The sequence below is a fragment of the Cygnus atratus genome, chromosome 4 (assembly GCF_013377495.2).
Source record: "Cygnus atratus isolate AKBS03 ecotype Queensland, Australia chromosome 4, CAtr_DNAZoo_HiC_assembly, whole genome shotgun sequence".
Taxonomy (NCBI): Eukaryota; Metazoa; Chordata; class Aves; order Anseriformes; family Anatidae; genus Cygnus; species Cygnus atratus.
The window spans coordinates 44,189,104-44,216,428 of record NC_066365.1 but is presented as its reverse complement, the minus strand read 5'-3'; the positions used below and the strand labels follow the sequence as shown (position 1 = coordinate 44,216,428).

General features: G+C 39.9%; 1 protein-coding gene across 1 annotated transcript in view; it reads right to left on the bottom strand.

Annotated features, from left to right (window-relative positions):
* Positions 1–2,524: 2,524 nt before the first annotated feature.
* Positions 2,525–27,325, bottom strand: part of TNIP3 (TNFAIP3 interacting protein 3) — a 59,572-nt gene continuing 34,771 nt past the window's right edge. The window contains exons 8-14 of the mRNA XM_050710366.1: positions 25,183–25,311; positions 21,168–21,284; positions 18,367–18,492; positions 16,868–16,921; positions 15,421–15,579; positions 12,001–12,061; positions 2,525–3,389 (exon numbers count right to left, since the gene is read on the bottom strand). Of these exons, the coding sequence (XP_050566323.1) occupies positions 3,358–3,389; positions 12,001–12,061; positions 15,421–15,579; positions 16,868–16,921; positions 18,367–18,492; positions 21,168–21,284; positions 25,183–25,311 (678 nt within the window). The 3' untranslated portion in view covers positions 2,525–3,357. The remainder of the gene's footprint in view (positions 3,390–12,000; positions 12,062–15,420; positions 15,580–16,867; positions 16,922–18,366; positions 18,493–21,167; positions 21,285–25,182; positions 25,312–27,325) is intronic.

Here is a 27,325-nt window from a genome sequence, read left to right as displayed (position 1 = left end):
AGTTTAGAAGAAACATCTATAGGAACCCATGCCAAAACGTACCTAAAGTGTTCTCGCAGATCTATTATTTAGTAAAATTATTGCTACTAGATTTCATATCTTGCTGTTCAGAATTCACACCAACTTGTGTCAACACGCGTGCTCCCACCAGAAGCAACAAGGCTTTCTGAGGACTGATTTCAACCAGCAAGGAGACTCCTGGAAGCCCCCATCACCTTAACACACTGCACAAGCAGCTTCATTACGGGTCGCTTCCTTATCATATACTTCAAAGTTTACATCAATGTCACCTTTTAGACACCTTTAACGTGGCAGTTGAGTCCTGGTAACACAGTAGCCCTGAGATAGGAGTCACGCTCCAGTTACACCAGGCCTGTCCAGCACCAATGTAGAATAAACGTGGGTGGGTCACACCAGCAGCGCTGCCGGACGAACAAAAAGCAGCAGGTGACAAGGCAATCTCCATTCATCAGCTGCCTTGTGGGCTACAGTGGGCCATAAGTCAGAGCCCTACAGTGAAACAGGAATTCTTAGGGCTAGTAAACATCCCTTTGAACTGCTGGCAGGTTTTGACAAAAGATCACTCTGTGCTTGCCTTGTTTCCCCAAGCCACCATGAGAGAGAGGAAATCAGGGGGTACAACCCTGGGGTGTAGCTCATTAAAGATTCAGGTATTCAAATAAGTTTCTGGTCCGTTATTAAAAGAGAGTTACTCTGTGTGAATTGCTCCTTTAGCAATTTGCATAGTAATTCCAGCATTCCCAAACCCTCAGTAGTTCCTACAGAAAAAGGAAGGAAAAAGAAAAGGCTTTTCACAAACATAAGACGTGTGCCTTTACTGTAAAATTGCTCCACTCATCACTGGTAGGTAAAAACAGTGGAGAAAGCTAAACTGAAAGACTAAAATGGAAAATTTGGCAGGTGTTTGGAAAATAAAATATGGAAGAAAGATTGGGGAATGCCAGAAGATCTTTTGAAAGGTGCTGATGCCCGGTTTTGGCAAAGACATCAGCACCTAGATGCAAGCATGAGAGGAAGGAAGAATGCTTGTTATGAGTACTTGGGTTGATTTCTAACTAGAATAACTCACCCCCTCAAATTTGTCTGGGTCACCGAAGAAAGCATATCCTTCGGGGTTGCTTGCGTCTGACATTGCTAATTCAAATAGATGACAGCACCTGCATTTGGGAAACATACATCACTGCAAGAAAATTAAGAGGAAAGAAGTGTACAGGCATTTAACGTGCATTTAAAACCATGTGAAAGTTCTATCAAATAATACAAGGGATACCTCACACTTAGCATGATTAGGATCTGTGTGAGTCAAGGTTTACAGTCTTGTGCCCAAGCCAGCCAGACATCAAAAGCCTGTGACTAGAACAGGGGGAGAAAAGAAAAAAGAAAAAAAAAAAGGTAGCCCTGCTGCAAGCTCTATTTTCTTCCTATGAATAGCTCACGTTGAATCATCTGCTTGGGCCAGATAATGCTTGCACAAGTTGTAAGATAATGAGCTAAGCTCCCCAAATGGAAGGCGCAAACCTTTGCAGTGCTTTGGGAAAACAGTAGAAATGAATGAAATGGGGGTTTGTTGCCTCCCACACCAGCCACACAGAAGCTGGTCTGTTTTGAGAAGGCACGGCGCCTTTGAGCGTGGGGTGCCCTGCCCACAACACTGGTCACCTGCTGGGAGCTGGCATTGAATTGGGTTACATTATAATTGGATTTTCCGAAGGCACTGCATTAGCATTTTCCATGATCTCACCCTTATTAGCCAAATCACTAATCAGGAGTAGCGCAGTTACCCTGTTTGCTAGTTAAGCAATCTGCTGCTGTAGTGTCTGTAAGCCAACTTGAAATTCTCACAGCGATAAAAACTCCTCTCTGTCTCTCTAACAGACTTGGGAGTGTGTTCTGTGGCTAATGTTGCAGTCAAACTCTAATTTTCAATAGTTCAAGAAAAAGCAATGTCTCTCCAGATTAGTTCACTTGGTGCTTTGCTTCCTGATTCCTTATTATAAGATAGGAAAACTTTTCTTTGATCAACACAGGCAAAAGTAGCATTGCTGTAAAAATTAACTGCACAAAAATCCTTTCCCATGGACTCTTCCTCACTGTGTCCAAATTCAAATGCTGAACATGTTTAATCCTGTAAGGTTATTATTACAATGCCTTTGCAAGTTGATGGGAATGGAAATACCTGTTCTAAACACAGAAATGACACGCAATCTAACTGATATCTCTGTCTTTGTATAGCTCAAAAGGCTGTTTGCATGGGAACTTAAAATCAGATGGACTACTTCTGAGTTATCAGGAATGCGCACAGGACACCTCATGGGGCTTACGGCACAAAAGTTTCAGTTCCTTCCTTCAGGTGGGTCCCAGCAGGTTCTGGTACCTGCCTAACCAAAAACCTGAAGGAAAGACACAACCTCACAACTAGGTTATCAGGCAGCATTTGCTGAACAGCCATTCACCATGATTTTCAGAAATGTTCTCATAGTCAATAGACGTTTAGATTTTGTTTAGAGACCCAGGTTTTATTCTTAGATTGGAGGTTACACAACAGTGCTTGAATGCATTACAGTGGGATTCTTCATCGGAATTGTTTGGAAATAAAAAGCTGTTTTTACTGAGAAGTTAAACCCAAGAAATATTTATACTAAAACTATATTGACACAAATAAGTACACTGCAGAAAAAAAAAATGAAAACAAAAACAAACCAAACCAAAACAAAAAACAATGTGATTATGTTTTCCATACAGTTTTTGAGCCAAATCAACAGGAGAGCTGGCCTGGAGTCAGAGTAGAAATAGGTACCTTGTACCTGGCCTAGCATCAGTGGTACCCTGATCACAATTACACAAATGTGCTAAAACAGTGAAACTCATTTCCTTTTTACCTCACAGCCAGGGAAAATACTACATAATTCAGGATGGTACATCAAGAAATCATTCCCAAGAATCAAATAAAAACAACTATAATTCTCAAACAGAAAATATCACAACACTATTGGGCTGGAAACTCTTGAATTCAAACCAGATGCGACTGCCTTCCAAATCCCCAGCAATAGCTGCATCTCTTAACATAAGGCTTTTTAACAGATTCTCATAGCCAGCACAAACAGCATCTTCAGAACAAAGGGCAGTAACGCTTCCCAGCAGAGTTTAACTGGATCCTGAGGATCACTAGCCTGAATGATCTGCTTTCCTATTGTCCACGCAGGCATTTCACCAGGCATAAATAACATACACCAAAGAGATAAGGAGCTAGGGGCAAAAACACAGGACAATACAGAATAATGAAGTTGCATGATGGGCTTGCAGACTTTGGTATATGCTTCTCCAGGTCAGAGGCTGTCAGTGACGGGCTCCTTTCTCTGAGGATGAATCTGCAAAAGTAAATGAATACAAAAGGTTTTGACATTGAGAAATACAACCCATTTATGATTAATTTCCCTGTATTCTCTCTCCCTTCCCCCTCTCTTGAAGTCAATACTGCACATCCTTAAAGCCTGTCATCAGCCCAACAGAAATGACAGTAAGTATGAAGCAGCAAAAGAGTGCAAGGACATCCTACAATGCACTGGTAGTCTCTACCTCTTAACTTCAATCTAGTCCTGAAGATTCTTGATACAGAGCAAACAGTAGGGTCTAATCATAACCTACAGCCCCCATGTAAAACATTTCTAGACCTCCAGAAAGAACAGCTGACATTCAGCAGTGCTCATTAGGTATGCATTAGCAGCAGGTGTACCCAGGAGAGTACGTAAGTATGACAGAGGGAAGAACTAAGCAGTACTACAACTGTTAAGTAGGTGTCTGTGGTTCAGATACGTGTTTGATGATAGTAACTCACTCAAGCTAGGAAAACAAAACATGATTGAAGAAAGGAAATATACTATGGCCAATGTAACACATACTTCCTTCCTGATGTTTCAAAAGATTCCTGAAATGCTGTGACATGTTGCTGGTAGCACACACACCGGCACTCACAGTACTTCGCTTACAAGAGAAACATTAGGCGTGAAATGCTTCCAGCAGGGACCTGGATTTGCCTGGGAGAATTGCTCTGCAGCTACTACGCAGTAACCCCATCCTTCACTTCTGAACACACAGGGCTAACAATACCCAGATGTATAGGAAGGAAAACTTGATCCGAAAGGTCCACATTTGTAACAAGCCACAGTACTATGTGAATTGGTGATTTTTGTTACATTTTTCCTTACAGGTAGTTTCAGAGCTAAAATTCATGTTATCTGTTCACAAAAGCCAGGAAGAGCAACAATTAGCAGACTGGTTGTTTGTGCATCATTAAGGTATACGTGGATAAAAGCTTCACACCAAATGTCAGAATTCATGTAACAATATAATGTTTTGAACAAAAACAAGAGGACTGGGATATTCATACACCGAAGGCAGCAATACAGTGGGGATGTCCTTCAATTATTATTATGATCCAACACTGAGTTCCCATGAGCAAAAAGTCTCTCTCCCCTGAGACAACATTTTGTGGTACCCAGCAGGGTACCACAGAGCCCAGAACGCTTCACACTTAAAACACAGTTCTGTGTGTTTTAAACAAAGTAAGATCTAGATAAATCTTGGTAAGTTGTTTGACAGAAATAAAATGATTAAATCATGCTGCTGCTAAGATTTTATATCCTGTTCCTCCTCACATGAGATGCTTCTGCCTGAAAACTAAAAAGTCTCTGATCTCTATCTCAAGTTGACTTTTTTAAAGCAATACATTTTTTTCTTAAGTTTTTCTTTTTTTTTTTAAAGGAACTTCTCATGTTACTGGGGTTAAAAATTATATGCATACAAAGCGGTATTTCTTTAAATTGCACTAGCAAAAATCAAGTTGTATCCGTAGAAATCCTGGAAATAATCACATATGCATTCCCAGTGGGATGGCAAGCTACTAATTAAATATCTGTCCTGACTAGTTGGGAGCAGATATTTCCTAATGTAATGTGTGCACTGAAGATGGGCTAAATACCAAAAATGTTTAGGGTTTGGGTTTTTTTCTTTCAGGAAAATTAAGATGTCAGTTAATTTTTTTTTCCTGTTTGGTTTTCATTGAAGATCTCCACAAATTATTTTCCAGTTTTACATTTTTCCCTCCCTACAGATGTCATTATTTTCAGTGGAAAACCCCACACTTCCCCCTCTTCTTCCAATTAGCTGTAATTATAACAACATTAGCCGCAAAGTAGGTACCTTGAGGGCAAAAATCTGGAAAGCAGCAGAGCGTGGAAGGGAACAAGAGATGATATTATAATGAAAGTGGACACATCACGCTGCTTCATATGCTCATCTGGGCATCCCCAGGGCTTTACAGGTTGATTTCTGCTTTTCCTAGGCACGCCAAGATGAGGCGGTGACCAGCTGCTCTTGCCTGTCTCACCGCCTCCAGAGCTACCCCTTGAACCGAGAGGCAGGAGAAGCACCCGATTTTGGCTTCTCCCTGTGCCTGGCATAACTGGATCCAAAACTAAAATGTACAGTTCAGGAGAAAGAAATCCAGTAGTTGTATCAAATGTTCGGAAAGGAGTAACTGGGGTTCTTAAACACGTGTACTGAGACTCTTTCTGCCAAGAAAACAAATACGGTAAGATTAATTTTGGAAGTGAAAAAGACAAGACATGCCAGTAGTTGCAGCATGTAAAAGGGTTCTTGCACTGAGTAGGCTTTCTGCAATAAACCTCTTTTCCAGAGAATTTTCATTTAAAAAAAAATGGGTTCAGGGAAAATCTCCAAAATCAATTTTTTTTTCCAACTGTCTTTTCAATTTTGTGCAGTTGGATAAGGAAGTCAACACTGCTTGCCAAATAAAGTGACATTAAGTACACTTGCTGGAATTCTTTCTGCCTTGCTCCTTAAAAAGGAAAAGGGAAAAAAAAAAAAAAAAAGAGGAAACTAGCTCCAGCAATGCTGAGTGACAGAGCACAGAGAGATTTAGGAGCTAATGTCCCTCCAAAGGCAGTGCAGCTGGCAGAACAAGGCTAAGCTGGAAGGATTTGAGCACATTTTAGGAGCAGGCTTTCCACAGAGGAAAATACCTGGGGAAGGACCGGCCCAGAGCAGGCAGGAGGAGTTAACCTCTCGGAAATACACCTCTGGTGCAATGAGATGCCTCCCCTCTTCCTTAACCTCTACCCACCTCCCACTGCTTCCCGTTACACACTGCCCCTCTCTTTGTTGTGGCCTTCAAGCAAACACCTTTGTGGTATTGGAGTCAGGCGATTTCTCCTCACCTGGCCCCACAGACCAGCAGTGGCCCCCCAAGGACTCCCCAGCCTCGCCTGCAGAGCATGGCTGGACACAACGTGGTCCTGCCCATCTCTTCTCCTCACCTACTTCAGCTGGAGTATTTCATGTTTGTGAAGATATGAAGAAACATTTATGCCCACAGACAGACAAGCTGAGCTCTGGTACGAGTTATCAGAGTTTTCCAGTGGTTTAACAAGAGTTGCAACATGAAACTTGCTGATGCAAACAGGAAGAACAAGCTAGTAAAATCAGATCAATAAACTTGAATACAGCCCACGCTCTCCTCTTTGCAACCGCCTGTTGGATATTTCTGGATTCAATCTGAACCCCAGTGGTGGAGAACTGACCTCTTGACAAGACAGCCCCACGGAAGAGCGGGAGCAGAGGAACCAGGTCAAGCCCTCACCTCCCTGTGGCCACACAGAGGGCACACGGCTGCATCCCGTAGCGCAGCCTGGCATGAAAACCACTCCAGCCCATGGGCATACCTTTAGTACCTACTGCGTGGAACACATCCCCTCACTGAACACATAATCAAAACTAAAAACCTTTTCTCAACCTTTTGGAAATTATATATTATGCGGTTAGTAAATCTTCGCTGTCCCATGCAACCTCTGGCAGGTCAAAGCGTCTCCAAGCTCCCATGCTTACCGGTGCACTGTTTAACTTATGAAGCCCATCAAAACTGTTTCTAAGGTCCCAAAGCCACTATGGTCTGAATGGTTCTTTGTTAATATTTAAGTAAACTCCCTACAGCCAGAGATGTGTTTTTATAAAACAAGTTGAGCGGTCAATACAAAGTAACCCAAAGATTATTCAAAAAAAAAAACATTAAATAAATGGTTTACAACAGCACAGATCTCTGTACCTTTGCTACAAGTATTTGTGAGAGAGTCATTTTGTGGCAGCTTTGTGCCACAATACAAGTATTTCTGATCCACTAGACAGGCAGCTTTTAAAGAGACCAAAGCCAAACTCAACCACCTTTTTGTTTGTTTGTTTGTTTTTGTAGAGAACTACAATTATTATCAGTCAGGATAGTTATTAAACTATCCTTACAAGACAGGACCACTTTCTTCTTATCTTACATACATAGTTGATAACCCTCATTGATGCTCAAAAATGCTTTCCTTTTTCTGGAATACTCTCTTGCAAGCCAATTTATCCCAAGAAGCTCTTCCTCCTGTTTCTGGTTTTCCTACAAGAATTCGCATTTCTTTCAGGTCAGCAAAGCAAGAACAGTTCAATTACAGTTTACCTCATTTGGGCTTCCTCCTCCTATCCCATATCAGCATTTCCCCTTAAATTCTGAGGTCTTGAGTCTTCTATTCTACTCTCCCTTTCTCAGCTGGGAGTCCAAATTTTAGTTGTCTCTAAAGATTTCAGTTTCCCCTGATTCATTTCTTCATCCAGGAGATGCACATATGTTGTATCTTGCTACTTTAAGAGCTCTTTAGAGCCACAGTTAGCATAGTTGGAAATGTTCATTGCTTTGTCCTTTGAGACTGACTATAATTTTCTTTGGGGGAGCATTAACTTCTATTAAAGAAGGTATTTCAAAAATAACTGTGGGGAACCATGGACAAATTAAAAAAAGGATTAAGTAATTTAAATTGTGACTACTGAATCAAAAATATAAACAAAGGCCAAATATTATCCACAGTAGCTATTTCTGGACCACAATGTCTACAACCATTAGGGTATTTTATTTATTTATTTTTACTTATTTAGGTGTATAGAGAAGTAAAAAATTTAAGTAAATACAATCATAAACGCATACCAAGATTACTAGTTGTGTTTGGTCACCTCCACACACATGCACACACTCTGACCATCACACTGTCGTGTGCTATGTGAACAAAGACAGGGGTAAGATGCTTGAGCATGTTGTTATATGATGCTCTGAACTGAATTCAAGGGCATGCTAACGCCATTTCAAGGCTGAGGACTGGTCTGCCAAGCCATGGCACCTGCTTCTGGGAATAACCGTCTCTCTCTATAGGGTAACTTCATGGTACTACAAGGGCTATGGACCCTTCTTTTCATCCAGACTAAATCCTTAAATGGCCCATACACACTTAGCTGCAAAATGCAGAGACGTGACTTCAATTGCAGGAAGCAGGTGAAGGTGCTTGGAGCAGCTCCGAGGTGCATTCACCAAAGAAGCAAAGCATGTCACTGAACCTCACTTAGCTCCCACACTTCTGAAAGAGGGAGCTGATGCAGCCCTGCTTAGATAACAAGTAATATTCACTGCTTCAAACTCTGAACAAACAGGTTGTTGTTTTTTTTTGCAAAAAAATGTGTTTCATAGATTAGCAGTGGAACATTAAAATTATAACTAAAAATCATTAAAATACATTCATCAACATTTATCACACAATCTTCACAAACTTCACTTACACCTGTAAAAATTCCCCACACCAATGTTAGCATAACATCATCACACCACCACAGATGGACAACTTACACACGCTCCACCCCTCATCCCTTCACCACATTAAAACAACACAAATTTGCCACAATTATTACACTCTTTGACAACGCTTCGCTTTGGTTCCACTTTGACCATAAAGCTAAACCACAAGGATTTCATTTAGATAATTACAATATCTTACTACAGTGGAACGAACGCCTCTTGTTCATTCTCGTTTCGGAAAGGCTTAGTGGGAAAAGGGTAGAACATTGAGGCGTGCGGTTTTCGGCTGGTTGGTGGTGGTTGTTGTTTTGCCCTTTTCCTCTCATCCTTCCTGTATTTTGATGAAATCATTTCCAGGCTAATTAGAAAGGCTTCATACTGAAAGTGCCAGAACCAAACTACCACACCACTGTGAACGTTCAATGCCGGAGACAACACTGCTTCTCAAGCCTGTCTGTAAGTGATTCTCTGTCAACTAAAAAAACTTAGATGTGTGAGGAAAATAACAGACAGGTGTAGAAATCTTGGAAAACAGAGGATTGGATGGAGAGAAAATAGTAGGAAAGCTCTGTAGCGTTTTTATTATTATTATTATTATTATTTTAAACATATTTCAGTAATTATTCTTTCCCTATATCTATGGAAATAGATGTGATCTTTACAATTAGAAACACAAACTAGGCAGGAGAGATGCAACAGCCCTTTAAGAAAGCCTTCTCTGAACAGTGCAGCAGCTAAGAAAAGTGCTGTCAGTCAGAAGTACAGAAACGGCTACATGAGAACCAGAAGACAGGCCATTACAGCTTCTTCCTTCCCATGGTGGTTACAGAAGAATCTGGAGAACCCAGAGAACCCAAATCAGGTGCCTAAAGCTAATGTATTCCTCCCCACAAGGGAAGGAAGAGAGAAGAAAACACAATCTAGGTACAGCTATACAAAACCAAACACACACAAAAAATACCCTATGAATTCCTCCTTGGTGTCATATGCCTTTGCAGACCCAATGACTTTATAGAAAACTAGATATCGAGTCTTTTGTCATAATGCTGGTTAGAGTCAGTGTAGAGACTCTCAGATTTGAGATTTTTTTTTGACAGCATGTCATAGAAAACAACAGTTTTCTGATTCATTTTGTTTGTGTTCAGCTCTAATGCTACAACCTGTAATCCATATCTTGTACTTATTCCTGTATGAAAAAATACTCAATATCAGAGGGAAATTTCTTCAGGTAGGGAAAGCTAAAGGGTTTGCCCTAGAAACATCAATCTACCGAAACAGCATTTCTAAAGGAAACTGCCTCATACCATAAGTGGCTGCATGGGTGTTCAGAGTTTTTCTATAAAGAAACGCTAGCTCAGAAGAGATAAGATTTATTGGTCAGTTTATCACCTAATGAGGAAATGAAAGCTGAGAAATGAGACTTGGGAATGCTGACACACATACTAACTCATTTAAACTCACCCTTGCAATTTGCATTAGTCCAAAACAGAACAAAGAAATTGGAACAACATTAAGAATACATTCTTCATGTATTCCTGGAGTTTCTGTCTTTAAAACCTTTCTTAAAATAAATGACTTGAAAATAGATTTAATATAGGTGACTACAATACATAAATCCTGGCTAGTGCATTTTAAATGATTGTAGAAGGTGGACTTCTCTGTGATCAATAGCTAATAAAAAAAATCTCTATTTTATTATCAAAGATGAAAAGAGTAAGAGCCTGGAAGACATACAGACATATACTATGCTCTACACAACATGATGATGGTACTTGCTGAGAATTCCTGTTGATGGTCACTAAAAGAGAAAGGGAAGAAAAAAGTCTGAGTTTCCTAAACACTGTTCCACTGTGGAGGAGGTATTTGGATGTTCTGGACAAGGAACAGTAATAGACAAAGTATGGATTTAAAAACTTTTTTTTTTTTTTTCAGGGAGACAGAAGTCAAGTTACTATAATCAAGCAGTGCGAAAGAATTCTCTTTTCTTCATATTCCATAAGTGTACTGCCCTGGACCACAGCTGCAGTTGGTGGCTGGACTTGTTTCATACACTGGTATAAACATCCTCTCAGTATTCTCTGGTGCAATAAATCACTCCGAGTTTAAGTGGGAGGAACTACAAAATTAATCTCCTGGCCTCTCTTGCAGTCACAGCTCTACTTTCCCTACAACCACATCAGAACCCTCCAAGCAGTTGCCATGTATCTATGGGAAGCTCATCCTCCATTTTGGCAAGCTACGTTCCCACCCTACCCTCTCTTTTCTGCAAATGTGGAGGACAACAAACAACGGAAGAGTTCCTCTGTAGCCATCTTCTTCTAGTTACAAAACAGCTTTTGGTGAGGACTCCCTCCCACCCCATGTGGTGTCCACTTGCACCGTGACATGGCACCCAGATGGAACACACGTGCTCCCGCAGCACACACGAGTGAACCTTGCTGGTCCCTTTGCGCTGCACAGGATGATGTATTATCCCTCTGAGATGGTATCACTACAAATGAACCACGAGACATAAGAACAGAGCAAAACACAAAACTTTATGTGCCATCATCCCTGACTACTTTTGAGAAAAAAGGTGTGGCTTTGGGAAATTTCTGAAGATGACATGAAGGGACAGATTCCCACCCAGAATAACATCCCTTATTCTTTGTGCTCTCTGGCATCTGTCTTTTGAGCAGTCTGAACCTAGTACTTTAAACCACCAAGGAATTTTGCATGATTTCAAATCCGGGTACAAATACTAAATGCTTTTTCTGGTTTCCAGCAGATTGCTTGCACCGACACTTCAGCAAGTAATTAATTTTGTCCATTTAAACGGTCTTATTTTCAGACCTGGCACTGTGAACTACCAAGGCAGATCAAGAACAGCAACAGGCATTTTGCCTTTAAAGTGAAATGACATCCTAAAACCTGCACTTTGTTACCAAGGGCTTCTAAAACCTGCTCCACCCCGGCCCCCAGGTTCAGCCCATCATTAAATTTAGTCTTAGAGCAACAGAAGCTCTAAGGACAACTCTAAGGATATCTATTCTTTAGGACTCTTACTAGGCAGTTAATGAGGTAAATGTACGATCCCTTAATGTGCAATAGAGATATTTTACAAATTGCAATGAAGCTGAAAGCTCTAACGCAGATTGTATTACATTAGAAACCTCACCTGTGTTGCACATACACCAGCCTCAGCTCTCTGAGGCAAAGCTGTCACATAAACCCTCAACAGATAAATAGGCGAGTTTACTATATAACCCTCAAAGGCCCTTATTTTAAAAAGTACATTTAAAATATGCTCTGTACAGCTGTTGTCTTACCATTTGCCTTGTGCTGCACATCTGGCGGAAACTGGTCAGGAACATACCACTGATAGTCTGGCTGCACAGAACAATAAAACATTATTACAGCAATATAGACTTCATAGACACTTCAAACAAAGGAACAGTGGCATGTTAAAAACATAATCGTGCTGTGAAGCTTTTTCTTAGTCATACAAAAGTAGTTTACAAAAATTTTATATTTAGCTTTATGTTTCCACTGATCGAGTCTTTCAGCTTGCTTCCTTTTTTGCAACACGGTTTAAATGCTGAACTGATTTAAAATATTGGTGTAAGCCTTTCTAGATCCCCCAAATCAAAACAAACATTAACAAAAACAAATCAGGTTTTAAAAGGACTTTGTAGTACGCTACTGCTAAAATGGACCAGAAAATAATAGCAGAGATCACATTTTTAACTGGTTCTATCTTCTGTACTTAGGAAGCCCAGGGAAACCTGGCACACATGCCGACCTAACAGGTAAAGCTGTTCCAGTTTCGGTATGAGTAAACACAGTTTTTTGCATGATAGGAATATCCTTTGAGTCAAGTTCTCTCCCTTCTCCCTTTCCACAGATTAGCATTTGTGTTGCAATTACATTAGCTGTTATCAAATAACTTATTGAAAATATTGTGGGATGGAAAGGTTCCCCATCTTCCTTCTAAGAGGATGTATTGGGAAGGTTATGTCCATGCAGGCATAGTTTTGTCCAGGGAAATCCTTTACGGCAAACAACAGCAAGGAAGAAAGAAAAACTGCAGCATAGTTTATACCATACACTGTGGTAAATAAGTAGCACATTGCCACTAAAGAAACAATTTTGGGACCAGACATTTCAGTTGAAGCTATATTAAACCAGCAATTTGGTTTGAATACTACATGCAAGCTCATCAAATTCCAGGTAATTACTGCCTCAAATTAGTTAAACTGGTAAAATGATTCTTGTTTTGCAGAAATTGCTCTTGACAAAACCCTGAATAGTCCCAAGGAGACTCTTACACACTTCAACTTGTAGAAAAGAAATTTCATTGACTTCTGAAGAAGTTCTGCCTAAATTAAGGCAGCAGGATGAAGCTGTAGATACAGAAAACAGATTTAACTTTTATGTATGCTGTCATTTGCAGTTACATAGCAGTAATTGCTATCCTACACTGTTAGGAAAAAGGAACTATCCTATCTTCACTTAAATAATAATGTCCACATGAATTACTAACTAATTCTGTGTTTGTGGGCAAACAAAACACACTTTGATACAAAGCAAGACTGTGCTTTGCTTTATGCAGTTTTTCCACTGATGGCTTAAAATACACTTATTTGCATTGCTCTTCTGAGTTTCTACTGAATTTTCTGTTCTCTGATCCACTCTTCTTTTTCATACATACACAATGCAAAGCTGAATGAATTTCAGAGACTAGAAATATATTTCACGTCAGACTAAACAAAAACATTTCTACTGACAATGTAAAAGGAACGAAAAGGTGCAAGATATAAAAAGATTGAAAAAGCAAAAGCACAGACTAAACACACAGGATTACATATGTTAACTCAGGACACTCATTAAATTCTAACACCTTTCTTCATTGCTAACAAATTGCTCAGGGAGTTATCAAAAGCTCAGAGCAGCAACACTGCGCTCTCACAGGCGAAGAATTTCAAAGAAAACTCAGAATGAAACTGGGAGTTACAAAGCAACCAGTCAAACTGACCCCAGTGCTCCAGCAGGAATGGCAAAGTTGTAAACCCAGTGATCCCTTGCTGAATTAGAAACCCAGATGATGAAAGTTCAGGGAGAAGAGCCAAAATAATCTGGGACAGAGTCCAAATTGCAGTGAAAAACATTCTGCGATACTTCCAACTCTGATAAACAAGCAGATAAGCACACTCACGGACTATAGAAATGACTCGTTTGACCACAGCTTTTCAAATGGATTTCTGCAGTCGAAAAGCCTTATACGTGTCTTGCAGAAACTAAACTGTAATTTCACAAATAATGAACATCTTTTGATAGGCAACAGCTTTATAGGCAGAAATGGCATTCACCATGTTTAAATTTATTCTCACTGGTTTTGAACAAGCACAGCCTACTTGTTAGATAACCCACAGCATTTCAAAAATGTCATTCTTTGAAGCAGTATTTTTCTTGAAATAGACAACTCATCCTGACTTAACCTGCCCCAAGGCAAAGGATTCCTCTGCATGCGAAGGAAGACAGGACCTTGTCGTGTGCCAGGAAAAAATTAAAATTTCCCACTGTGTTATCCACGCTCAGATATAACTTCCACTTATGCTCTTTTTTTTTTTTCCTTCTTCCAACACACAGGCTTGCTTGGGAAAATTGCATTCCTAAAGCATTCTGTCTGAGTGCCTCACCCATAGTAAACCTCACTCCTCACATAATCCCATTTCACATAGAGTACCAGAAGGAAGATACTACTCAGCACAAGCAACACAATCTGGGGCTTCGCCCTTAGAGTTGAACAGCAGTGCTGTACACCCTGCCACTAGCTTGTCAGCGTGTGGGAACGTGTACGGGGAACGTGTGATTGTGCAGCCTGCTTACAGGGGTACTGCCTGGCGGGAGGACGGTTGTATTATCTGTGAATACAGAAACCGTAAGTGAAGCACGAAAGTAATTTTCCAGTAATAGAGCCAGAGACAGAAATACTCAGGGTAGGACATGGAAATAAGACATCAGTCAACAAGCTTTCTTCAGCTGAATAGAGGGAAGAGAACAGAATAATGCCAACTGCAACTAAATACCCAATTGTGTCACTGTCATTTACTTTGTATGCCCAGAACTGGGCTCCAGCTAGAAAAGGCTCTGCATTTACATGTATGTAAATTAATCTAAGAAACCAACAAGAATCCAATTGAACAACTTTATTTTTTTAATTATAGAATGACCAGAAGCATCATGGAAAACAAATGTATAATCTCTTTTTCTTCTTGTGGTTTTATAGATGAACAGTGTTTGCCAAAATAAATTTAAAATATATAAGAGTATATACTTAAAGTATAACTTATCAACCATACATTTAAATTGCTGCATTTTTTCCTCTGTGCACAGATTTCAGTGGGTTATGCTTCGATTGAGACATGGCAGCACTCTGTGTGCAGTTCAGTACCAAAGACACAGGAACAGCAAAGAAGAAAAGAACAAGCTTATAAAAGAAAATCAGCATCTGGGGGAAGACAAACGTGGAAGAGAGACTGTACAGAGATCAGAAAGGCTCTTCCAGATCTAGGGATAATTCTAAAACCAGTAAAAAATCTTGACTTGGCACCAAAACAAGGCAAAAAACAACAGATTTAGTTACTGATGAGGACAGCAGTGTGATAGCACCACGTTAATTCTTCTGTGGTCACCACGCTGTGAGAAAATCAGTGCCCCTGTGAAACGGGAGAAGGTGGGAACCTTACTGAGTGCTGCTGCTGTTCTTGTGCCCTGCGAGACATTGGATGTACTCGAGGATCTTGATAGTGAAGAACCAACCCACAGTTCCCATAATTAACGCATGGGGAGAGAAAGAGTGGAGGTGGGTAGCTGGGCCTCTCAGACTGTACCGGGAGGTCTTTTGTCTGTCAAAAATTAAGAAAAGCAAGAACAAAAAAATGCATTACTAGCAGGATATGACAACCAACAGAATATCCACATACAAATTCATTGGTGAAAAGCAACAGGGAAGAAAATTCCCTCTGTCAGCATGGGTTACAATGAAGTTTAGCTTCTTCAGACTGTTCATGATTAAAAAAGTATTTAAGAAATTTGACTTTTGCCATGCCAGAGTCTTGACACCTTTTATGTTAGAAAATATATTTTTTCAATATATGGCAAGCATATTTCTGCGTGCTTTCCATATTCAAGAGATTTTCATTACACATTAGTAACATTCAATACTTCGAAGCAGAACTACACGTGGACAGGCATTTGCATAACAAGAAAAATAAATAATATTGGTAAAGGACCAAAGTCTATGGTCTTGAGATTTGGTTGTGCCTTTTCTTAGGCTTTCTGCGTCCCAGTAGAATTAATGGGAATTTGCCTAAGGACAGAACAAGGAGGAATGAAAGATGAGTCAGAACTAAATAATTTGACTTAAGAAAATAAACTAATAAATATGCTGCATGGCTCCTCTCATATTTAAAGTACTTCATAAGCTTGTTTAATCACATCCCAAAGCAGGAAGAGACAAACAAGACGCTCCCAAGCGTAAGCTCCGAGTGTCCCAACCACTCAGCAGTGGCTGCCTGTGCGTGTACCAGTGCCTCAGAAATTCCCTGTGATAAAGGCTACATGAAAAAGGAGGAATTGCAGAGGAAAATACTGTGGAACATCTGATGCGCTGCAAATTCACACCCTACTGGTCTCTCTCATCCATCCATAGCCACAGATAACTCGTGGAATGGATTTGGGCCAGCAGCTGAAGCTGAACACACAGGATAGCTTAAAGCCTGGTACTGAGCCTCCGTATATAGGTGAGCCTCAGGTACAACTCCACTAGCCTCCATCTCCTGTCTCAACTAGAATACACCAGCACGTCCCAGCATCTGTCCTGCAGATGATAGCCAGTTATGTATGGCATCAATCCTCTGTCAAGGGTTCAAGATCTCTATGTTGCGAGAGTAAGTGCCCTTCTTCCTCCCTCCCAAGAGGGTAGGAGGAGGAAGAACGGACATGCTCGTTCTCCCAACATAAAGAACTTGAACCCTTCAGCCCCTCCTGTCACATCTAATGCCACTGGTTTTGGTGGCTGACAAGCAGAGGCAGAGAGCGGGAGCATAAGAAATGGAGATAGTTCCTCACTGCTCCCGAGGGCCAGCATTTCATTTACATCTAACAACAAGGCACAGGTAAATAGAAACATACCTGCTGCTGTAACTGCTTTTCTAGTTTTTCCTTTCCCTTCACACAGGTCTTAATCTGAAAATAAATGAAATATTCACCCTGATAAATCAAATCCTGAAAAATCGCATCCAAAGCTGTTCCTGTCACTGCAATGCAGGGGCATATCACACAGAGCTTGTACCACCTGTAGGCCGCACAGTATGCATGCACTGCAGATAAATTGTTGCTCCTGGTCCAGGGAGGCTGGGGAGGAGTGGGAGAGGCCTGTTAGCCCCATTTATAGTCCCTCTGCTCACTGTCACTGCTTTGAGAGGTTCTCACAGCATCCACTGACTGACCAGTCAGGGCCATACAAGAAGTTTGGGGTTTTATGCTCTCTAGATGGAGCAAAAATATATAGGAAGATGTCTTTGATAACAAACACATCTACAAATGTGTCCTACACACACACCTTATTGAACCACCCAGGAGTGGGCTACTGGGTAGGGGAAATATAACTAAAAGTTATTTCATGCAAAGTAACAGATTGTCCCAGGTATTTCTGTATGCCTGGGATGGCCTGAATGGCATTCACTCTGGCACCGCTAGGTTTTGGTTGGTTTTTACACCTGCATGAAATGCTTCCAAGCACCTACAAAAGTACAGGTTAGCCTCAGGCCCAACCCCAGCAGTGCCCTAGCATCAGTCAAGATGCCCAACCTGTGCTCCTCTACAACTGAAACTGGTGGCAGTGAGGAACACTGGACAGCACCTTGCCTCTGACGTTATTGCAAGATCTTGCTAGTAATGATGAATGGCTTGGCTGAAAATAAGGCAATACCGCAGTTTCTGTTTCAAAACAAAGTCGGGGAGAACAATAAATCATCACAGAACATTTTGGTAATCAGCCATTCTTTTAAGACATTGCACAACTTTGTCAAGACAGGAAACCTCAAAATTTCATAATTTTTAAAGGGAGTTGAGAAAGCTCAAAATTTTGCATGCCATGACTTTGCTTTGGCTTCCTGAATGTCTGTGAACAGAATACTGACACTACTCTGAAGAGATAAAAAGGATGTTGCAACAAGAAATTATTCCAGAGGCTGCTCAGCTAATTTGGATGGAGACTTTTTTTTCTTCAGTGATATTAATATTGCTCTGTAATTCCATAGCAGAGGTCAGCATTCATTACAGACGCTTTTTATTTCAAAAGCTGGTTTGATGTTACAACTCTCATATCAAGTGCCAGTGAAACAATCAAGAGTCCTCTGGATTTGTTTTTGATTCCCCCCCTCCATTTTAAGATATGTTTGAAGAGATCTTGCAATAAACACTCCCTTCATCTACTTAATTTGGAAGTTGTCTCTAATCATTTCTCATCTTACTACATTACTTCAGAATGATTTCATCCCAGGTGGTGACCTCACATAAAATCCAATGTCAATTAATGGAAGCCAGAAAGCCTTGGATTGTGTGGAGAGTGAGAAAATAAAAATAAAATACACATGTGCTGGCGATAGTGGCTTTCTTTTGACTCATACCTGAGAGTTTAGTTTATTCAGTTGAGACTGTAATCTTTCATTAATCTTCTGCAATGCTTCTTTCTCCTCATTAAGTCTTTCTCTGTCAGATCGCTCCTTTCTGAAGTCCTCTTCATATATTTGTACCTGCAATCATTATGACTATGTGAATTTCAGCAGAGCTACAACAGAAATTTTAATTCACTTTGTTGTATAGTTGCTTTTTAAACAATGGCCAAGCAGTGGGATGCATTCCAAAAGGATCCCTCTTTACAGCCCTGCAACCAAAAGATTTTCCCTCGCCTTTTTTTTTTTTTTTTAAATGAACAATACAAAATGACAATTCCACAGTGGCACATCAATTGAAACAGTCCACAGCTTCACTGTTTGTAGATAGTCATAATTAAAAGGCTTACTGTGGAATATCCATTTTAACAATTATAAATAAGATACAAAATACTGAAGACATGGATCTTTTTAAGGGATAAACGGTAGTAGAGCAGACATTTTATGATTTTTTTTCCAGTTTTCTTTTCAATTACAAACATCTTTTACTCCGTCCGGTATCTCAGATGCAACCAGTTAGCATTCTGGTGGAGACCGGAGGTGCTCACACAGCACAAAAAAAATGGCTTCTATCACACTGTCTGACAGAAGATTATCATTTTATCCAACCTAACGAAGAGCAACTGTGATCAAAGAACATCCTGCCTTTTTCATAGCCCACTGAATACCACATGACAAGCTTAGCCTTGAGCCTACCTTGTTTTATGCCTTTGCAGTTGCCTGCAGATTTACCTTTTCTGCTGCTCTAACTCTCTAACAAGAGTGTGGCCCAAAGGATTAAGCTCTGCAGAGTGATAGTATTTAGAGCTACGGCCATATATTTATGACCATAAGACTTGAACTATTCAGGACAGTCAAGGAGTTTACACCTTGGCTGAAACACTGTGGAAAGAAACCCATAGTTCTTCAGCTAATGGGCAGGCACCCACCTTGTATGAAGCTGAAGGTTGGTGGCACTTTCACTGACAGATAAGGTTGGATTAGATGATCTTAGAGGTCTTTTCCAACCTGAATGGTTCTATTATTCTATAACAACAAAAGCACACTGGAGAGGGAACTATCATCAGAGCTTTCAGGAGTCCTTTCAGTTGGTCACTAAAGCCAGCTGATTTCTACTTTCACAGAATTTGGTTGCTGTGCCTCATGCTCTGCCCCTAGTATAGACCCAGTTTTCTTTTTTGCTGGCAGCAGTATTATGACTATACAGGAGAAGTAAAGAAATGTTAATAACTCAGGGAAAGAAAAAAAAAAAAGTCAACGCAGGGCTCTATAAATTTGCATGACCTGCCTATTGCAGCTAATTTTTGCAAGGGTTTTTTGGATGTGATGGTCCCCCACTAGATATAACCCCCTTCCTGAATAACAGCGTATAAAATGAACAAAGGCTTTCTGTGTGGCAGCGTGGAGTCTCAGCTCACAGCCTGTGCCTGAAGGAGGCACGAGCACTACTGACCCTCCAAAACAGAGGCAAAGCAGTCATTTGCAGACATGTAGCTCTCTTTGACCCCTGTCCATCTACATGCACTTCTTCTTAGTGTTCCCTCATTTCTTCTCTCCTACTTCGCTCGCTGCTGTCTCACTTCCCTTCCGCTCCCCAGCTGTACCATTTGTTGAAGCTGCAAGGGAGCAAACTTTGTCACAGTTTTGTCAGTATATTCTCTTGTCTTGAGAAATAGGGGGACATCTCCCAAGGAATGAATGCCTTTAACTCTTCTGTAGTAGCCAGGGATGGCCTGGTGACAGCCAAGCTCTGGTGAGGCTCTGTCACATTGTGTGTCCCAGGGGTCCCTCCTCCAAACAGAGCCTTCTGCTCCATTTCGTGCAGAAGGAAGTTTGGACTCACTGCACTGATTTATACAACTAGAAAAATACAATCATAAAACGGTTGCCCCATGAGAATTCTGAAGGAAAGAAAAAAAAAAGAAAAAAGGTTTACTCTATTTTATTGTGTAGAATGAAATAACTCATTACTGTACAATCAAGTGCAGGATTTTATTCTCCAGCATGTGGCAAGCATTACATTAGAGAGCAAAATCTGGCTCTGCTGTCAAACGTGACAGAAACAAGTATTTTATTCCCATTGAATAAAATTCCCATTCTGATCACATCCATTTGTGTGTCAATAATGTTAGCCCTAACACTGTCCAGGATGACAGACCAAAATTGTTAGATTATCTGAGAAGTATCATGCTTTTAAACAGATTCTTTCATATGTAGAGTGCACAAAGCACTTGAATTGCTCAAAATGAAGATAAAAAAAATACGACTCTCTGTAGTGATTGGTATGCAGGTTATAGATTCAAATGTCTCGCACCACACTTTGAACAACTACAATACCAACACTAATTTTCCAAGACCAGCATTCTCTAGACAATTCATTAAACTTTCAACTTCTACGATATAAGGAGCAGAAGACACAAGCAACAAATTCATCAGTAACTCATGAAGTTTGGCATTCTCTCTGGAGGAAATTCAGTCCCTAGCAGGGAGCTGGCAGGACGCCTCCAAAAATCACAAGAGCCATTCTGCAGCTTGAAATCCTACACAAGAGCTTGCTCCAGTCTTTCGCAAGGAGTGAATTTCACTTTATGGACACTGCTGTGATGACAGCATCTTAGGAAACACCAATTTGAATGGACTACAACTCTTCCGTTCAAAAGTATTATATAGCAAGTCAGCCAGGCACTGTTCTTGGGAGAGAAGGCAAAATCGTGTGGCATGAAATTCAAGGCAGGCTTGCTTCCACCCATTCTCACCTGCTGCTGGAGAACTTCAAGTTGGGTTCTCATGTCCTCAAGGCTGTTCTTGTCAACCCCCTCTGAAGGAGTCCCAGGAACAGATTGGTGCTTCTTTTGCAATACATCTTTAAGGGCCTGCAACGTAAAACATCATAGTTACTGTTCCGAGACCCACCACATCAGAAGGATTTACTTCACATCATTATGAAGTGTTCTCTTTAAGTAGAGTCACAGACTTTTTTCATTCATTTGCAGTTGCTTCAATTATATACAGTGAATATTATGAATAACATGTATGTATGCCTAAGTCCAAATTTCCAAAGTGCCCACACTAGATCCATGAATTTGAGATGGCGTAGTTTAGAAGACTGTGCTTTTACTTAAACTATAACCGACAACTAGCTGTGGAAATCACAGCTGCAAATCTCATTCAGAAATGCCATTTTCCCTGTGCAAATCAGAATTTGAGAACACCGAGACCGGTGTCGAAAGACCAAACAACCCAAGAATGTTAAAGTAGCATTCGACTATGCCTATAAATGTTCCTATAGTAAAGTTGGACTGAAACACTTTTTGCACCAGGAGTACAAGTTTCTTCAGCTGGAACCAAAGTGAATACTCACATCGAGACGAAGTTATGTAGTCTCTATAACTTGTCACTAGAGGGAGTTATGTATACACACTACACTGAGAATGCTCTTATACTATTTTTCAGTCAAATTCTGCTACACTTCTTTGCAGATTTTATTTATTTAATAGTGTTCCACAGCTGTCCCTTGGACTGGAATAGTTCTTAAATCATTCTTACCACTTTCTGTCTATAACCACACTTACACATTTCTTATTTACTCTACCACAAACACTCACATTTCAATTTCAGTGCTTTTCTGCATCTCTCACAGAACATATGGACTCAGCTAATTTCCTCCACTTTAGAAGGTTCCCTTCTTGCTAGTGGTCCCCAGCTCCCCCTGACTGGCCACGCACCACTTGTGTTGTAAGAGAAGGGAGGAAATAACTTGGAGAGGGAAAAGGGAGAAGGGGAAGAAGACAAGCAGGAAAAAAGAGCACCTAAGAAACCCAAGGATTAGTATTATGGACCTCATCTTCCATGAAGTATCAAAAAGGGGAGAAAAATAGCACTTCCAACAAGGAACGCAGAAGAGAAAAGCGAGGCCTTTTATCTGGTGAGCTACTGTCCCTAAGAACAGTGCAGAAGAGAAAGAGGTATACTATTGACAAAGTTCGTATTCCATGTCATACATGAATAAGGCCATACCTAAATATGGGAGAATGTAGATACAAATAGCTCTCTGACTCATCTTCCTTTTGTCCCTTCCAGCCACTGCTGATCTCTTTTACAATATGACACTTCAGTGCTCTACACAAATAGCAAAACAAATAATAAAAACAAGTTTCACATCAGCTTTCAGATTGGGAGTGGAAGGTCAGCAGCCACAAGTGTCAGTGAAGTTTTTGTATCATAATTCTAGGTAGTGAGCTGCAAGGTATCATGAGCTGTATGTTACAAAAAAGTTGTAAGAGCTTCTTTCATTATAAAAATGGGCACAAGCAGAAAGGTAATACACAGTGATGCTGTGAGCAAGACTAAAAACTGTATTACCCAGGAAGGAGGATAATATAGCTCTGTGGCAATGGCAGGATGGCTACCAGCAAGGAACAAGTGAAAATGAGAAGGACCTCGCAGTTCACTGAGTTAAACTCAGCTTAACTTCACACAGTGTTAAATAATGTTCATTTAGAAATACTGAAAACTGAAACCTGAAATTGCAAGACAAGTAACACAGAGTTTTTCTTACAGATATATATATATTTATGTATTTTTTTAATTGAAAAGGAAACTATATAAACTATATTACTGAAAGACAACTGACTTGGTTTTCAAAGTTATGAGCAGGATGTGGTCCATGCAACTAGCGATCCCTTAATCTAACCACATGAGTGTGCCAGGTTTGGGAAGAAATTTTGAAGAGAAAAGCCTTACAGACATGAGAAATTGGATGAAGTAAAGCAGAGTTTAACCTGATAATCTTTCATTAAAAAAAAATAAATTTTAAACAGATTTTCTTAATGGGGAAATTACAGCCTATCGGTCCATGTTTGAATGACACAACTGAGATGGTGCTGAAGCAAAGTTATCAATTAAGTCAGAGAGAAATTTGTCTAGTACTTGAACTATAAGGGAAACAAGGAAACAGCAACAGGAAAGCCAACAGTCTTGGGATATGGCATTCCAAACTATTGCAACAACACTTTCATATGGCAAACATCAAAGTAGGATCAGAACAAGATCTACATTTTGGGTACTCTGGATGACCAGATCAATGCTGGATGAAGCTGGAAGTAAACAAGTTAATGTACTTAAAAACAAGTAGTAATATCTTCCATAATCTGGGAATTAAGCATCTTAAAATGACTGATATGCAAAACCATGCATATTAGCAAGCAGTTATATATTTAAGGGAACAAAAAACTTGGGTCAGTTTAGCTACTGTCCTGTAGTGAAAATATGCTTGCTCCACATTGATATAGGTAAAGAGCAAGGGTAACAGCAGGAGTGAAGCAGATTTGTTTGATACTACTATCAAAAAAAAAAGTATATCATCTGGCCAAAATAAATTAAATAAATAATTGAATAAAATTAAATTGATTAGATGAAATAAATAAAACAAATTAAATATTAAATAAATTAAATAAAAAAATTAAGCCCAACTGAAATGGATGAAAGTGTCTAATAACAGAAGGGTTACAGCTCCAGAACAGCCTTCCAACAGAAGTAACGCAGAAGGAGTTTAAAGTATTTTTGAGGTTAAAGTATTTTTAAGGTAGAAGTTTGATTTAGGAAAATTTGTAAGAACTTGAAGTCACTGAAACTGCAATAGCAGGGCTACTAGACTTAAAAGGGCACAGTCTTACATGCATTCATGAGATCTGAAGGATGCGATTACACAGGAAATCAGTAAAGCAACACTCATGTGAGAAGCTATGTTGCATAAAACTGATGTTTCATTTAAAAGTATGGTTTATTCACCTACATCTTAGTCCCAACAACACTGTAAGACAACACTGTAAGATTCTAAAAATAAAATAAAATACAAACAAGATCTGTAATGAAAGTTACAGAAGTTTTTGAGCAAGTCTTGCCAATGCATTTCAGAATGAGCTAGAGATCATAAATTGCCAGATATTTTAATATGGCAACATTACATTTTTGCCCTGACTTTCACACATTCTGGTCCTCCAATTTATGCTTCACTTAAAGATACACAGCAATGGTTACTGCAGTGCATTTCCTCAGGAAGCGTTTGTGGTTCACCATGAAATACAGAATTGTTAGAAAACACCCACTGCTTTATGTGATCTTTTGATTAAACAAAGTTACATTTATTACTTTCCCTCAGTTAAAAAAAAAAAAAATCCCGAGCTATTTTATGGCAATTTCCTCAATGAGATATACACACACACACACGCATACCTACAAATATATATACACACTCATGTATGTATGCATGCATGCATATAAGAAGACTGAAGCATATGTGTTGTGAAGAGAAGCCATTCTCAGACAGAACATATGTAAAACAACAGTTTTTAAACTGTCCGAATTTTTTTTATCACAGTGTTCCACTGGATGTGCATGAAAACAGTTTTGTGCCATTTCCCCTTTCCCTTTTGTTTTAAGGAGGGGAAACCTAGAAAGAACATAATTATGATAGAGAGAAGTTTCACAGAAGAAGCCAAAGATTTTCTTAACTTTCTTCTTTACAGTGCAAATCCTACAACCTGCCAAGAGCAGCATGAACAGGTATTAGCTAAATTCAGTTCTTGCTTCTTCCCCCAGCTCTCTGAATCTATGATCTATAGATTAACAGTGATCATTAGTTTGCTACCATGGACAGATTGCTCACCCAAGGAGTGAAAATAAAGTCATCAGGTAGTGTTAGTGCTTAACATCAGAGACCCTAGAATTAAAGGGAGAAGTCCTAGTCACTGGCTCAACTCTTGCTCATACCTTATTAAGACGACTTATTTCACACTCATAGTGTTCTTGTTTTCTTATCATTGAGGCATTCTTCTGCTTCAGGAGCTTGTTCTCTTCCTTCATGTCATGCAGGACTTCACTGAGAACCTTTGTTTCCTTCTGGGATGCAAAATACAGAGAAATGCAGATGGAACCATTTTTCAAAAACAATTTTCAAATAATCTGCTGCCTGGCAGATGTGCTGAATTTTTGGTGTCCCAAACACAGCTGGGAAGGAAAGCAACAGGAAGACGGATGGTTAGGAAAACCCAGATATGATAAAGTCTGTTGAAATTGTTTTGACCATTCACCATATGATGAGAGAGAGGCAACAAACCAGAATAAATTCCTGCTCTCTTTAATCTGCAGTTGCATAAAGGCATGAAAAAGCTGGCAGGCCAAGGCAAATGGAAGTGTACAAATGACCATCCCAACCCTGCATTAGTCTCATCTACTCAATGCAATGCCAGGGCTAGAAGCAGCTGGAGTCCCAGCCACCCCCAATATCATACAACATTGGAGACAAAACCACATCTCTGAATCATACAGTGTGAGGGCTTTTCCCACTACTCAAGAGACTGAGGCAGGCCTCAGCCTGCTCAAGAATTACCAAGCTACCAACTGAGGCTTGAAACCCAGTTTTTTTTATTTTAAACCCATCACATTTGTTGTCTTGAGCTCAACCCTTCTTAGTGTGTGCCTACACTGCTTCCATCCCAGCAACCACCACGAAGATGTCCCTATTTGCAACAGGACTTATACTAGTCTTTCAAGATGTTATTATACAAATTAGTAGGACAGATTTGCCAAATTAAGTTTGATTGACTTCTATTGCTTTCAGCACAGCTATTTTCAATTTACAATGAGGGGAGCTAAGATTCAGATCAGAGCCTGAAGTAACTGGCATTGTGTAAGCTTCCCTCCTTTCTCTCCAGGGTAATGCATTCCTGACTAGCTTGCTTTTGTCGAATTGTCTTAGAGAAAGCTGTTTAGACATTTGAAACAGAGTGACTGTTCTACAACAACAACAACAAAAAACTTCAAATATTCCTCTGCAGCTGCTTTATGTGATAAAGAAATGAGATCCAACAATCACACACACATGACACCGTACGCACGCTTTCTTTCTGTGCAACAGCCCTATCTCTGTGCAGTCAGCTACTAGGTATTTTCTCTCTGGGCTCACAAGAAGTGAATCACTGTGCACACATCAAGCCACTGAAAAACACCCCTGAGAAACTGTCCCATATGCAGGAGGTAGCCTTATTTTCCTTTGTTCTAGACTACTTGGAACATTTCTGTAAGGAACTCACTCAGGAGTTAACTCAAGTTGGCATGTCTCTGTATGCCTCAAGATATTAAAAAACAAACACACACTAAAATCCTTGTAGGTTTTTAGCTATATTCTACTCTTTGCCATCCCCTTTTCCGCTCTCCTAGCACACGTTCTCCTTCTCCGAAGCGGACAGCTTGGGGAATACAGACATTTATAATGAACCCAAACACAGTCTGTTTGGGTTTTTGAACCATCTGAATTCTTAGTGTTATTGCTTCTTATTCAACACTTAATCTTAGGTTTTATGGCTCCTTTACCATAAGTCTTTGATTACCGTCTACGGGCACACAGTTGAGCCCAGAGAGAACAAAATAATTTAAATATCCAAAACAGCCAGTTTTCATCTGTGGGCCATGGAGGACAAGCGAACAGATAACTTTTAATTCACAGCATTGTCAGTGTGACAGTCATACCTTCAGATGCACCAAAAAAGAAAAATAGCCCCATCAGACAGAGATTGTTTGCTGTTGCTGGTTTTCCCATATGGCTCAGGGAAGCTACTCTGAATAAATAAATTTAAAAGGTCCTGTCAGGCTGCTGGATTAGATAAGCAATTAGAAAACAAACACCTTATTACTCTGCTCTGGCAATAATCTTCTGCAGCCTATGCCAGCTCCATGGCTATAGGGAGTGAAGAAGAACATTTAAAAAAAAAACAAAACTGTTGCTATCTTCTAAGAAAATAAAATATATAGAGAGATACATATATAATACTATATATATTTATATATATATATATAAAATATGAAATAAATGCAAGTATGAAGAAAGTTAGATGCTGTAGAAAAAAATACAAAG